Source organism: Limulus polyphemus, unplaced genomic scaffold (assembly GCF_000517525.1).
Source record: "Limulus polyphemus unplaced genomic scaffold, Limulus_polyphemus-2.1.2 Scaffold709, whole genome shotgun sequence".
Classification (NCBI taxonomy): Eukaryota; Metazoa; Arthropoda; class Merostomata; order Xiphosura; family Limulidae; genus Limulus; species Limulus polyphemus.
Window position 1 is genome coordinate 380,104 of NW_013666319.1, and position 13,844 is coordinate 393,947.

The window sequence follows — 13,844 nt, forward strand, 5'->3', positions numbered from 1 at the left end:
TGTGTGTGTGTGTGTGTGTATATATATATATATATATATATGTATGTATGTATGTACATGCACATACATTTTTTTACATTTTTATAGAGCATTCTTCAGTTAGAAGAAAAAGAGAATTACAGTACTTTACCCTCAAATCCTGAAAATGCAGTTTACATATCCAAAGCCACTTTGTCATGGGAACAATCAGTACCTTCACTATCACATAAAAGCTGTAAACCTACCAAAGGAGAATTAAATTTAAGTGGTAAGAAGCCTGAATGGAAGAACTTGTTCAAGTGTTTTAACAATATTTCTATATTTCTATATTTTCTGTACATTTAACAGGATTCTGTGGTATTGTTTTACAAACATTCTGTGTCAAACAGACTGTATATGATACTCAAGGTTTTTAATATCAGAATATCTACACAGTTAAATATCTCAGGCCTGATAGTTCAAACAAATAAGAAGTAGTAGTATATGTTTGGTAATTTTTTTAACAAACATGAAGCATATCATTAATAAAAACAACAGTTACGCTGATTTATATACCTTATTATAAGATAAATTATAACATCAACAACCATTTAATATCATGAGTAACCTTATTAATTCTAAAAGGTTTCTGAATAGAAAATGCCTAAATGTTTTCCCACAAAAATGTGTTAAACATTTTTCTCACTTTTACAGTAACTGATACAGAAAAGGTCCCTCATCCTGATCCTGAAGCTTCAGTTGACACAGCCTTAGTTTCTTCCAACTTTTCAACTTCACTCCCAGCACTCCTGGACATTAGTTTTGTTATGAAAAGGGTAAAAAAATATATAAATAGATTTCTTTGAACTTGTTCTTAAATCAATAAAGCCCAATTATGCTACGTATATGAATTATAGTTATTGATTAATCCAGCATAGATATAAGTCAATTTTTATTGTACATATTTACAATTTTTGGATTTCAAATATACATAAAATAAATTTCAGTAACGTCAAAACTAGTTCATTTTTTTCTTCATGAATGTTTTTCCTTAAACACTATGAACTGTTCTAAGTGTGAATGTCATGACTCTTTAGAGAGTTACATGCAAAACTTGATTAAGCTACTTTTATTATCATTGTATATGAATAAATTTGGCTTCCAAACATTGTTAATAAATCAAATTTTGTTTAAGTTTGTAATTTTATAAGGAAATATTCGAAAATATCCTCAGTTTTCTCTAGTATGATAATTATGACATTTGCTCTCTAGTTCTTCCATTTTCTCTAGTGTATTTAACAAAATTTAACATATAATACTCAGGCAAAGCAAAATGTTCATAGCTTTCAATCTTATTTGTTTGCAGAGCCATAAACTAGAAAATCAGATTCACTTGTCACACCCATCTGTCGTATCCTCTTTCACAAATTGCCAATAGCTGTCTCTGACATTTTATACTCTATTATTTATAACCAATAGAAAACCAGAGTTTTAATATATAAAATGACATATTATATTAAGTCATTCTCTGTACAGAGAAATATCTATTTTGCCTTCAGTTTAAAAGTTTTTATCACGGGATTCACATCAAGTTTATCTGAATCTTTAAAGGCTCTTATCGCATAGTTAAAAAGGCAGAAAAAATTATGATAGTTATAGAACATTATTTACTTTGTGCATGTTATTATTCTGTGTTCTTACTTGCATTATTTAATCAATAAAAAAAAATTAATGTAGTATTACCATTATAAAAAAAACCAGGATTAAATTTCATTGACAGTCAACAGCAAAAAAACAAGAGTAAGTGTTATATTTCTTATTTTTTCATGTGTATTCTTTATTTATTATTATAAAAGTATCTGAAATGTTGAAATTAGAAATTTGTTAGGTTAGATAAGGTTAGACTAGGTAAGATAATGAAGAATCTTAATAATGATAAAATTCTTCATGAGATATGCTCGCAAGCAGCTCACATGTTACATAATTTGATACATGTATATTTGCAGATTGAATTACAACTTATGTGATGGGACTATTAGTTACAGTTTGAAAGCCAATAAAACAATGAAATTAAGTATAAACATATATATACTGTTACAAGCTTTAAGCTGTTTAGAATAAACAATTGCTGTTTCCTTTTACAATTTTTAATCATTTTATAAAGAAAAAGGTAGTTTAGATTCATTTCCTAATTTTTTATCATGATTATGAGGTCAGTCAAATCGACTAACTCTGTATAGAGTTAGGTTAGAGAAAATAACAGATAAATATAAAGCTTATCTGAAAAATCATTTGATATTTATTTAGGAGGTTTGAGGGATTATGTAAATGAAATTCTTCTTAATATGAAAATCACTTTAAGCTAGGAGCAGGCAACACTTTGATTCCATGTATTCACAAAGAAATATTTAGTAAAATTTCTGATTTTTTGTCTACAAAAGACTTGTAATGTTTACTAAAAGCTTCAAAAATTTTGTGAAGATACATAAAACATTAAAATTTACAGTATGGAAACTGATGGTCATGAGGTTGGTTTAATCCACCAAACCCATAGTGAGAGGGTTAATATGAAAGACATTTCATTTGTACAAAAAGAAAAAATGAAGTTTATTCAACTTTCATTTTCAGGTATACAGGTATTTAAACTTTTTTTTTAGACTCAGGTTTTACAGTTTTCTTATAAATAAGATAATGATTATTCTCACTCAACTGTGATTACACTTTAGAAATTTCATCGTATGGTACTGTGGGTAGATAGTTTTTTACATTATTCTAGATGGATGTAGGATACTTCTCTTCAGGTCTACAAGTAACCAAGGTTTATATATGTATTTTCAAATATATCTAGCTTTCATATTAATGATAGTGATAGAAAAAGGCTATGTATGTTTTGTTATACATAACTTAACCCAAGATAAATGGCTGGGTCATAATGTGCTCATCGCAACCTTTTACAGGGCTACTTTCAAAGTTTATGTAAACAATTAAAACAACTATTATCAACGTATATCAGTAAGCTTGGCACCAAAATCTATTTTATAATTCAAGTTTTTATATTATTTAAGTTTGAGCTTCTTAATTTCTAAAGGAACTGTTTAAGTATGTTTTTTAGTCTTCACTTCTGTGTCATGTGACATGTCTTTGCTCTGAATTGCCAATTTTAGATTTTCTTTCTGTCATTTTTCTGAGGGTAAAGCTAATTAGAAACACACTATAGATATTGACAAACCAGAATATAAAGTTAGAACTTCCAATTTACTTGTTTTACTGAGATACGAAAAAATGTCAACTTGTATAACATGTCCATCCGATATTATTCTGTCTGACAGAAAAAGAGATAGTAACTCTCTCTCTCTGACATTTCTGTTGCACTCTTTTATAACCAATAGAATGAGAAACTTTTCTTTACAAGATTCCTTATACAATTATATTGTTTTGGTAACTGCAAGTAGATATTTAGCCTCAGCCTCGTTCTTTATGATCGTGGTGTTCAGCTTCAGGCAGCTAATGAATCTGTTTGTAGCTTGGTTAGAAAGCCATATAAATTTAGTAGTTTTGGTGCATTTTATTCTTGTGCCTGATATGTTTTGAGCTCTGAAATGCATATTTGAAAGGAACGTTAATGATTTTATGGAAAATCAACATAGTATGAAGAAACTAATGCTAAGGTAGTACTCTGTTGAGTATGAGTTACAGAAATACTTCATCTCTAATGTAAATCCAAAATTTCGTTTTTATGTATATTTTATATTTAATGTTATGTATTTTTTTAATAAAAGTAAATAAAATGTAAAAATTAGAAACTTGCTAGGTTAAATAAAAAAGTAAAAAAATTAACAAGAAAAGCTTGAGCTAACTGTACCACAGGATTATAACTGGATTGGTTGTTTACCCTAGGTTCATCTGCTGTGATTAATTACCTGTCACATACTTAGATAGGGCATTGTAATAAAATTAAAAGCAACTAGATGTGTGAAAAGAATAAACTGTGTATCGAGAAACAATTGTAATTTTTTGTTAGAATCTGTGATCATTCTAGAAAACTATTGATTTTATTTTGTATTTTTTCATCTATACATTGATGCTTTCACTAAAGTTAGTGTTAGGGTAGAGAATGAGATAAAATATAGTTTTACAGAAAAAAAAGTTATTTTATGATGTTCTAGAGGTTATGCAAATGAAATATTATGAACTGTAAGATGAAATGTACTTTTATCATTAATATCACCTTTCACTCAGAATGACTTGGTAAAAGCTTTGCAAGTTCAGACATATCTTTAGTAGAAACACTATATTGAAACAACTGATTTTTTATTTGCAACAAACTTATAATATGTACTAAAAATTTGTCAAATTTTGTGACGATATACACAGTACATTCAGAATTGTGATAAACATTACTATGTATAGATTCACAGAAATGGAGTTCACCCAGTGGACCAATGCCATTGACAGTGTTTAACATAATTATCTTTTCAATACATTATAAATTTTCAAGGGGTTTTGCTTTTTAAAGTTCTTTAAAAGGAGCTTTTAAAATCTGCCATCTTATATCTTTTTTTAAAATTATATATGTTATAAATGCTATCATTAACTTGTTTTATTATAGTTTATTTTTAGATATTTGAATCTCATTCATGATAAAGATGTAAATGCTTGATTCATAATGTGAATAAATGAATCAATACAGTGTTAACAATTATTTATATTTGATATGTTAGGAAGATGTCATTGTTTCCTAAGTGTGGCTTCATGAATAAGTGTAATGTTAATAGACAATTAAATCTTATTATGAATGGGTGAATATTTTCTTATTCAAAACATGGCTAAATTAATATTATGTTAACAAAATTAAAATGAAGAAATGCCTTTGACTAATTTGCTATATTTTTGTAAATGTGGCCTAAAAATGTTCTAAGTATAACTATAGTAATATGGAAAACATAACTATCTTATATAAAGTATTTGTGTATATCTTGTTTTTCTAGGGTTCTTTGATTGGTGTATGTGGACAAGTAGGTAGTGGGAAGTCTTCTCTGATTGGGGCACTTCTTGGCCAGGTTGGTTTGATAATTAAACACTAATAGTTATTTCTGTTGAAGTGTTTAATGTTCTACAGTAGCATGTCTCATGAGTTTCTAAAATTCAGATCAAAGTGTCTACTAGTAGTATTGGGACACAGCCAGTTGTACTTCCAGTATTTGGACATTTACATTTTGTATTAACTCCGAGTATTCTTCAAGCCAATTTATATTGCCTTAAACTGACACAAGGTTTCTTTTCAATCAGTATCAAACTGTATAACACTTGTACTAGGCTACTGTTTATAAACCTTCTTATGCATAGTTTGCACACAGTTATGATGATAAAATTAAGGACCTTTCAAGAATACATCAACAGAAATATGAGGCATCTTTGACAATTCACAGCATCCAAAATACTGCATTTTGATGTTTTTTAAAGGAAAAAATCCTGCAGAAGGATTGAAAACTAATTGAAAAATACCCTCAAACTACTGCTTTTTAGTACACTTTCAGCCATCTTGCAAGGATAATTACTCTATTGCAAGCAGCACAAAACACCTGTTACCAACACATTTTATGTTCTATGACAAAATTTTTAATAAATTCCTGTTTAATATACACTTCCCTATGATGAAAGATAATATAGCATTCTGCTCATGATAAGTCTTTTAAGCAAAAAATATAGTCACACATTTATTGCTATTTTACATTACTCACTGTTTTGCTTCATACTCATTGTGTTGTCACATTAATGCTTGGGACATTACTTGATTTCATTATCATTTCAATTAATCAGTTATATGACACTTGTTGGTTAAATTGATTAATCAAGTTAACTGTCCAGCTTTAGTTTTACTAAAAATTTGTTTTTTTTATGTCAAATTTGAATGTATATTACAGCACTTAAAAAAATTATTCCTGTAAATTACATGCATTGTAGAAGTGCTGAAAATATTATAACTGTATTTTCTGGTTTTGACATTTCTGGCTGTTTGTTTTTTACATCTAGTTTGTCTAAAAATGAAAGATTATAATTAAGTTTATTAAAATAATTATTTACTGTAAAATCAGATATAAGTAATAGTAGTGGTTTTTTTATAAAAAAGTTATATTAAACTTTTATTCAGGCCTCGACAAATCCTGGGCACCAGTATTTTCTCCTATTTTTTTTCGTAAATAGGGCTGTGCTAAATTGAACTCAAATCTAGAAGAAGTCCGGAACTATTTTTCACATTCTTTGAGCCCTAAATTGTTTCTATGATTTTATTGGTGATTCAGCACTTCATGTTTTTTCAGGAATGAAGTGCTGCAGTTGAACAACACGTTACTAATTTCATGCCATTTTGTTTTTCTTCTTTCTCTCAATTTAACCAATCAGTGCTTGTGTCTAGATTCAGATGGGACCAAAGGCAGTTAGTTCAGGCAGTACTATCAACTGATTGCTGGTATCGTGTGATCATTAGCATGCACTCGTTGCTGTGAAAATAAATAAATAAATAAATACACAGTAGCCCCATTTCCTGGTACAAACAGTAGTAAAAGTAGGTTAGGCACACCTGGCTCCCAAGTTTTTGAGCTGGCTCCTAGATCTGAAAGTATTTGTTGAGGCCTGGTTTAAGTACTTTAAAATTCTTGGTTATGATTCTAATTTGCAACAAGAAAGGAAGCTTCAGAATTATCTGTTAGGAATTATAGGAAGGAAAGTAAGTTTATAAGTAAACTTGATGTTTTATGGTCTTCCTAGACTTAATAAAAGTGATTCCTAGTTACATGTAGATCAAGTGTGTCTAACATTAACACTTTTGTTTACAAATTAGTTGTCCTTTTATTTGATTTTTAAAACAATTTATCCTTGAACTTATAGTGAAAAACAGATTCAGTTTTTAATACTTTAATTTGATTTATTTAGTACCCTAGTCTTCCATATAGGTATATTTCTGTAAACATTGTTTATATAAGCGTAACTTGTTTCACATATTTTTCCAGTGACATAAAGATCTTCGTAAAGTGTTTGGTATTTGTCACCTTACAGTTTTATTTTATATTTAATAGTGTTAGTGTGATTACTTTGAAGGTTTCATAAAGTTTGTGTAGAATTTAAATGTTTTATTGTTAACATAGGTAAGTTAAATGCCAACTTTCTAATTTTGAGACAACATTCTTGTTTTTCATCTAGTTTATAAGTTTTAATTGGTAATTTTCAACTGTGAAATTTGCTATTAAAGAATAAAAATGCTCTGTTTATCCATCTCGGATTCAAGTCTTACAAAATGAGTGTTTGTGAAAATGTTGGTTTGATTTTATCATTATAAGTTTACATATTGTTGATAGTTTCTGTTTGTAATAATTGTAACCATCCTGTTTTATCATATTAAAGTTACAGACTGATGAACTGGTTTCATGGTTTTCATCAAGGAATTGAAATTTTAAAGCTTTTTTTGTTTTAATGTATCTTTGGTTTTTAAATAATGTAATAAAGGATTATCTAAGCAAACTTTACACCCTTCTTGTTAAGAAACTAGATGTTACCAAACTAATTGTGATCTTTGGTCAATTATTCATGGGAGGTAGAAGCCTACATTTGACAAATGAACACAAAAAATGTACTAATAAATGCTTGTTTTTTATGTTTAATAATTTTTTTTGTAAACTGCAACAGTGACTTTATTGTTTTGGATACAGTGGACTATATCTTCATTCATATTAAGCAGCATTTGTAAACATGGTATAGAAAATTCTTTTTTACATTTATCAGGATATAAAGGTGAAATTAACAACAGTGACTTCAACATTTGTGCATTGTCTGCAATGTTAGTGTTTGGTATTGAAAAATAAATTTATTTGCGAGTTGAAACTATCTCTGGGTGTCATTCAGTTATTTTGAAAATCATTTATAAGAAAATGTGCATTTAATAACAATTTTAAATAAACATGTATAAAAAATATTATTAATACCTATTCTTTAGATGCACTTACGTCATGGTCAAGTGTCGGTAAGAGGGTCACTTGCTTATGTTCCCCAACACCCTTGGATTTTAAACAGTTCTATCCGAGAAAACATATTATTTGGCTTGCCCTTTCAATCAAAACGGTAATTTTGTAAAATTGTGTTAATTTGTAGTGTGGTGACTTAAAATTTATTGTATAATGTTTATGTAAAAAAATTGGGTTATAGACTGGATTCATAATTTAAAATAGTTTGTTTTGAGTGTTTATTGCCATCTTTTTTTTAAAATTTTAACTTTTTTTTTTTTTTTTTATAAGTAATTATTTGTTACAAATAATCTGAGTAATCTAACTGAATCAATTGTTTATTGGTTGTTTCGTGCTGAGTAGTATGACTAGAATACTGTTTTTAAATTGTATGTTGATGAGTTCACATGAGACTTTAACAATATTAGTTTTATTTGACAATGATGTACTGTAAATAAGAAGTGATATAAAACTGTGTACATTGAGTTTAATATACTGGTAATAAATGATGGTGTTCAGCCTATAAAATATGATTCAATGTCACAAGCAGGAGGAGACTAATAATATGTAGCTCATACTGATATAACCTAAGCCTGAATGGTAAACATGGTATTAATCTAATGTAAAACTATATACTCCTGTAGTTTTACAGAATCTGTCTTGCTTTGCTAGAATTTATCTTATTGAATTTCTTGTTTACAGGTACTATGAGGCTGTATATTGCTGTAGTCTGACTGAAGATATTGCAGCTCTACCTGGAGGGGATGAAACAGAGGTTTGTATAAGTGCCACTGCAGCAGTAATCAATTATTACATGTAGCATAGATTAGTGAAAAAATTTAAGAGAATGGAAATGATTTAGAGGTTGTAAGTTGAAGGAAAACAAGAAGATTTAATCTTCTTGACAGGACTATGGAAAATTCATTCTTAGGAAAGTGGGTTTTGTTGGCTTTTTGAAGATAAATTTAGATTAGTTATCATACATTTGGACATTCATTATTTACTAGCATATTTTAGCCAGGTATGGAAGTGTGGATAATATGCAGATTATATTTTTAAATTAGTTAATTATATTATTTTATACTTCTGTTAACCATTTTGTGATGGCCTCTGTATGAAATACATTAGTTCGTATACACATATGCACACGTTAAGTATTTATACAATAGCTTTTAATGATGAAATTTGGTAGACTTTTAGTAATGATTCCAAAGTATTTTGTACACAAAAAATCAGATTTTTTAATGAAGTGTTTTTTCACTAAAGATTTGTTTGTGCAAATATCGAGTCTGTTTCGTTACTAGTCCAAGTGCGAAGTGATTTTCATGTCATGATTAAAAAACTATTCTTTGTCCCAAAAATCTCAAATATTATTTGTGTAATCTCTGAAACCTCCTGAATACATTTCAAACACTTGTTTTCAGTAAAACTTTTTAATTTTGTCAGTTATTTTCTATACCTTAACTATACAGGGTCTGTCAATTTGACTGACCTCATAACCACCATAAAGAATTAGTAAATAAATGAAAATTATGCTTTTTTCGTTATAGAATGACTACAGATTATAACACAAAAACATAAATGTTTAGTCTAAATAACTTAAATCTCATAACATTATATATTTTTGTTATATTGACAATACAGAAGTTACAATGACACAGCACATGTGCACTCATGTTACTGTATCTAATGATATAAAACTGACCTTTAGTCTTTACAAAGTGACCTGTCTTGGCTGTGTTTTAGTGGATTAGTATTTTTTAAAATAGTCACATTTCAATTATTATACATTATATATGTATATAGATTATTACTATTTACAAACAAATTCTTAAACTTGCTTTTCTTAAAACGTAGAACAGTAAATGAAGAAGTGAAGCAAACAATTATCTCTTCTTGTTACGACCTTACTCAGTTGCTGCTTCTCATAACTTGCTAAGCCTTAAGAAATTTTGCACATGGAAGATGTGAAACAAAATGTTTTTTTAGGTTTTTTTATATATACATGTGAATAAACAAAGAAATCTTATGTTACTATATCGATAACATAGAATTCCACTATAATTTATCAAGCTTGGTAACTAAGTTGTATATGAAATTTTGAGCAGACTAAAGACACAACCTTCCTCCTTGAAATCTTGTTTAGAAAAAACGAGATGGCATCCAAACACATGAAAATGGCTAAGAAAGCCACTAGGGGGACATTCTGAGCTTTAGATTGGTTATTCACATGTCATATACACAAGTAAGTGTATATAAGGAACTGTTTCCAAAAATGGGAAGAGGTGAGCAGGTCTACTTTATTTGATTCAGTACATGAGCAATAACTCAACAAATAGAAAAGATAGGAGGTTCTTATTTTATATTCTAGCTTGTTAATATCGGTAATTTGAGTTTTCCTAATTCGTATGAAACTATAGACATTGTACTTTGACATCACAAACATCTAATTTGAACCAGTGCCACACTCAACATACCATGTGACACACACAAATCGGTGTTTTAGTGTGTTTTTAATATTTACTTTTAAATTAAATAATTGAATAATGTATAGTACTAAAATTTGAATTATAATCTACAGTTTGAAACCAAACGTATTGACATAAATTCATAAAATAGTAGTTCAATAAAATTTTGAATGCAAGTCAACAAACATGATGACATGGCCTTTGATTCGTGACCTGTGGCAATAGGGTTAACATCCCAGATTAAGTAATTAAGTTTTAACTATGTTTTTAAAATTCATAGGCTTTATTTAAAATAGAGTGAGGAAGCAAAGAATTTTCTTGTTTGTAAAAAATCTTAATGAATAAGAATTTGCTTTGGTACTGATTTATATTTTGTAGCTATATGTTGATGTGTTCCAGAATCTTTCTAGTAACTTAATGATATCTCACATTCTTTGTTTCCATTTTTTCCTTCCTAATTTGCTTTGAGTTTGGAAAAAGTTAGCAATTATTTTTATATGTGTGTTGTAAACTTCGAGAAATAGCAAGTTTCATCATTATTGCTATTTACATATCTTTTATAGTGTATATTTACTCATTGGAGGCTGACCAAGAGCAGTGACCTTATGTCATGTGATTCTGAGTATATGTTTTTATCAATCATGACCAAGCTCCTTTTCCACAATATTTTATGTAGACTTGTTTATATTATAGCAGTTTCCTGCTGTTTGCATGGAATTCAGAACTGATCCATGCATCTTTTGTACTCCTCTGATGAAATTAAATATAACCAGCCATCACATTTGGATAAGAATAATCAAGAAAGGTTTAGTAATTTTTTTAAATATACATTTTCATTTCATTACTCTGCTCTATTCTTATACCTTAGTGGGTCAGCAGTAAATTTAAGGACTTAGAACACTAAAATCTTGGATTTGATTCCCCACGGTATCCTGAGTACAGATAGCCCATTGTGTGGCTTTGCACTAAGAAAACAACAACTTTATCTTTTATTTTTTCCTTTAAGATAGACCATGTTCATGAAGTGTGATCATGAACATAATCTTTATTGTTATCTTGAGAAGCTCCTATAATAAAGTTTTAATTTTATCATTGTTTAATTCATTGGAAATGGTTATTATACCCAGCTATGACTTTTTGATATGACACAAAATTATTCCAAACGTACGTGTTTTATCTTCTTAATTAACAAAGAGGTAAGGAATTTGTGTATGTTATCTGTTATATTGTGGGGCTATTAGTTAGACAGTTCAAAGAGCAATAAACCTAAATGTAATCATATAAACTGTTGCAAACTTTAAGCTGTTTAGGATAATTATTTTCTGTTATAACCTACAGTCATTTAAGAAAGAAATGAAGAATAAGTAAGATTTAATTAATTTTTTTTGGTTATAAGATCTGTCAAATTGACCAAGTCTGTATAGAGTTTGAGTAAAGAAAATAAAATATAATTTTAAAGAAAAGTTTGATGTTTGTTTAGAAGGTTTTATAGGTTATGCAAATAGATTTAAAAAACTAAAAGATGGAAAAATATATTTAATCATAAGAAAATCACCTTACTCTTAAACTTGTCAACACTGACTCCATATATTCATGGATAGATCTTTAGTAAAAATATTTATTTTAAAAAATCTGATTTCTTGTGTAAAAAAAAGACTTGTAACGTTTACTAAAAGCTTGCCAAATTTCATGAAGATACTTACCACATTAAAAGTTATAGTATGGATACTTTTTTGGTTACCTAATGGTTGCAGTGTCAGTCATCTTGACCGAGCCCATGCTGAGAGTTTTAGCCACTTATTTGATAGATGTGTTTTTGTGTTGATACAGCAAAAAGGAGTGATGGTACAGGCTGATTTATAAGTAAATATTCTAAGTTTAGGATATTTAGCCAGCATGCAAAATTAAGTAACAAGATAATGACAGACCACCAGTTATTCTTAAGGTAGTAGTTCAAATGACCATTACAAATTTTCAAACTTGATCAGCTCACTCTTATCTAATTTAAAGCACATGTACTTATTCACCCAAGCATGTTTTCATAACATCACAAAACTGCCTGACTTCTTTAAGTATATTACAGTTTTACACCTTAGAAACTGAAAAGAAAAACACTTACCTAAAATAGTTGCTAATAATGTACCATCTCTAGTGCAAATGGTTCTATACTTTTGTCTCACGAGATCATTAGAAGCAGGGCTGCCGAGAGATATTCTGGGCCTGGTGATACATATGGGCCTCCATAATCGTATGACTTACAAAGTTCAGTACTTAATACCTTATAAACAAATTGAACACTACTTGTTTTACAGACTCGCTAAGGTCTAACTTTTAAGTACAAATTTACTGGTTATATTTTAATATAACTCTTTGTGCATGTTACCTTATTATGGGCCCCCTGATGACCCCGGGCCCAGGGTAATTTTCACCATTAACCCCCCATCAGCGGTCCTGATTAGAAGTAGTGAGATTGTCCCTTATGATTCATTCAGCTCAGTTATCATGATCTGGTATTGATTGAGTCTCCTGGACACTAACTTAAGGGAAACAAAAGAAAATCTGAAATTATTAATGGAAAAAAAAATAAATAAATCTAATGTGATTTTTCATCTCTTAGTGTTTTTGTTTTCTCACCTTTTGGCATTCAAATCTTATTTAGATAACCTTATTAGTGTTTTTGATCTTTTTTTTTGTTATGTTTAAAGAATGTAGATTTTGGCTATTATTACTTCACTTGAATTATATAAACTTATTCTTCATGTTTTTATACCTGAATAGGTCGGGGAAAGAGGTGTCACACTTAGTGGAGGACAGAAGCAAAGGATTAGTCTTGCTCGAGCTCTTTATTCAGATGCAGAATTGTATTTGTTGGACGATCCCTTGTCTTGTGTAGATGCCTCAGTTGCTCGACATATCTTTCAGCATTACATCAAGGGAGCTTTGCGAGGAAAGAGTGTTATACTTGTGGCTCACCAGTTGCAAGTATGATACTTAGTTCCATATTTTTTACATTTGATTCTATGATTTCAATGTTCATTCTTAAAATTAGAAACATTTATAAACATGCTTCATTCACTTATGATTCAACAGGATGTATTGTTGCAAAATGATCTGTTCCTAGGTATGATTCTGTTTCAAGATGGGTTTAGGAGCATTGCCATGGGGAAATGTGGAGAGTTCTTCACTCTCAACCTTAAAATATTATTTCTGGATGTGTCATCCAACAGCTGCTTAATACAACTAACAAGTTCAAAAAATTCTGAAGTATTGATTTCTGTCATGCCTGTTGACTTTTACAGATGTTTTGGTAATTGAAAAACAATGTACACAATATTATATTGAAGTTAAAATGGTGAAAATAAAGGTTATTTACTGTTGCTTATGGAAATTTAATGTCAGCTTCAGGCTTGCTGTTGTTAGA

At 29.1% G+C, this 13,844-nt stretch overlaps 1 protein-coding gene across 2 annotated transcripts in view; it reads left to right on the plus strand.

The window, feature by feature from the left end:
• Positions 1-13,844, plus strand: part of LOC106460103 (multidrug resistance-associated protein 5-like) — a 76,827-nt gene that overhangs the window by 15,698 nt on the left and 47,285 nt on the right. For both annotated transcript variants that reach the window (XM_022386740.1, XM_022386741.1), the window contains exons 12-17: positions 88-247; positions 673-794; positions 4,947-5,018; positions 7,949-8,073; positions 8,658-8,730; positions 13,202-13,405. In XM_022386740.1, the coding sequence (XP_022242448.1) occupies positions 88-247; positions 673-794; positions 4,947-5,018; positions 7,949-8,073; positions 8,658-8,730; positions 13,202-13,405 (756 nt within the window). The remainder of the gene's footprint in view (positions 1-87; positions 248-672; positions 795-4,946; positions 5,019-7,948; positions 8,074-8,657; positions 8,731-13,201; positions 13,406-13,844) is intronic.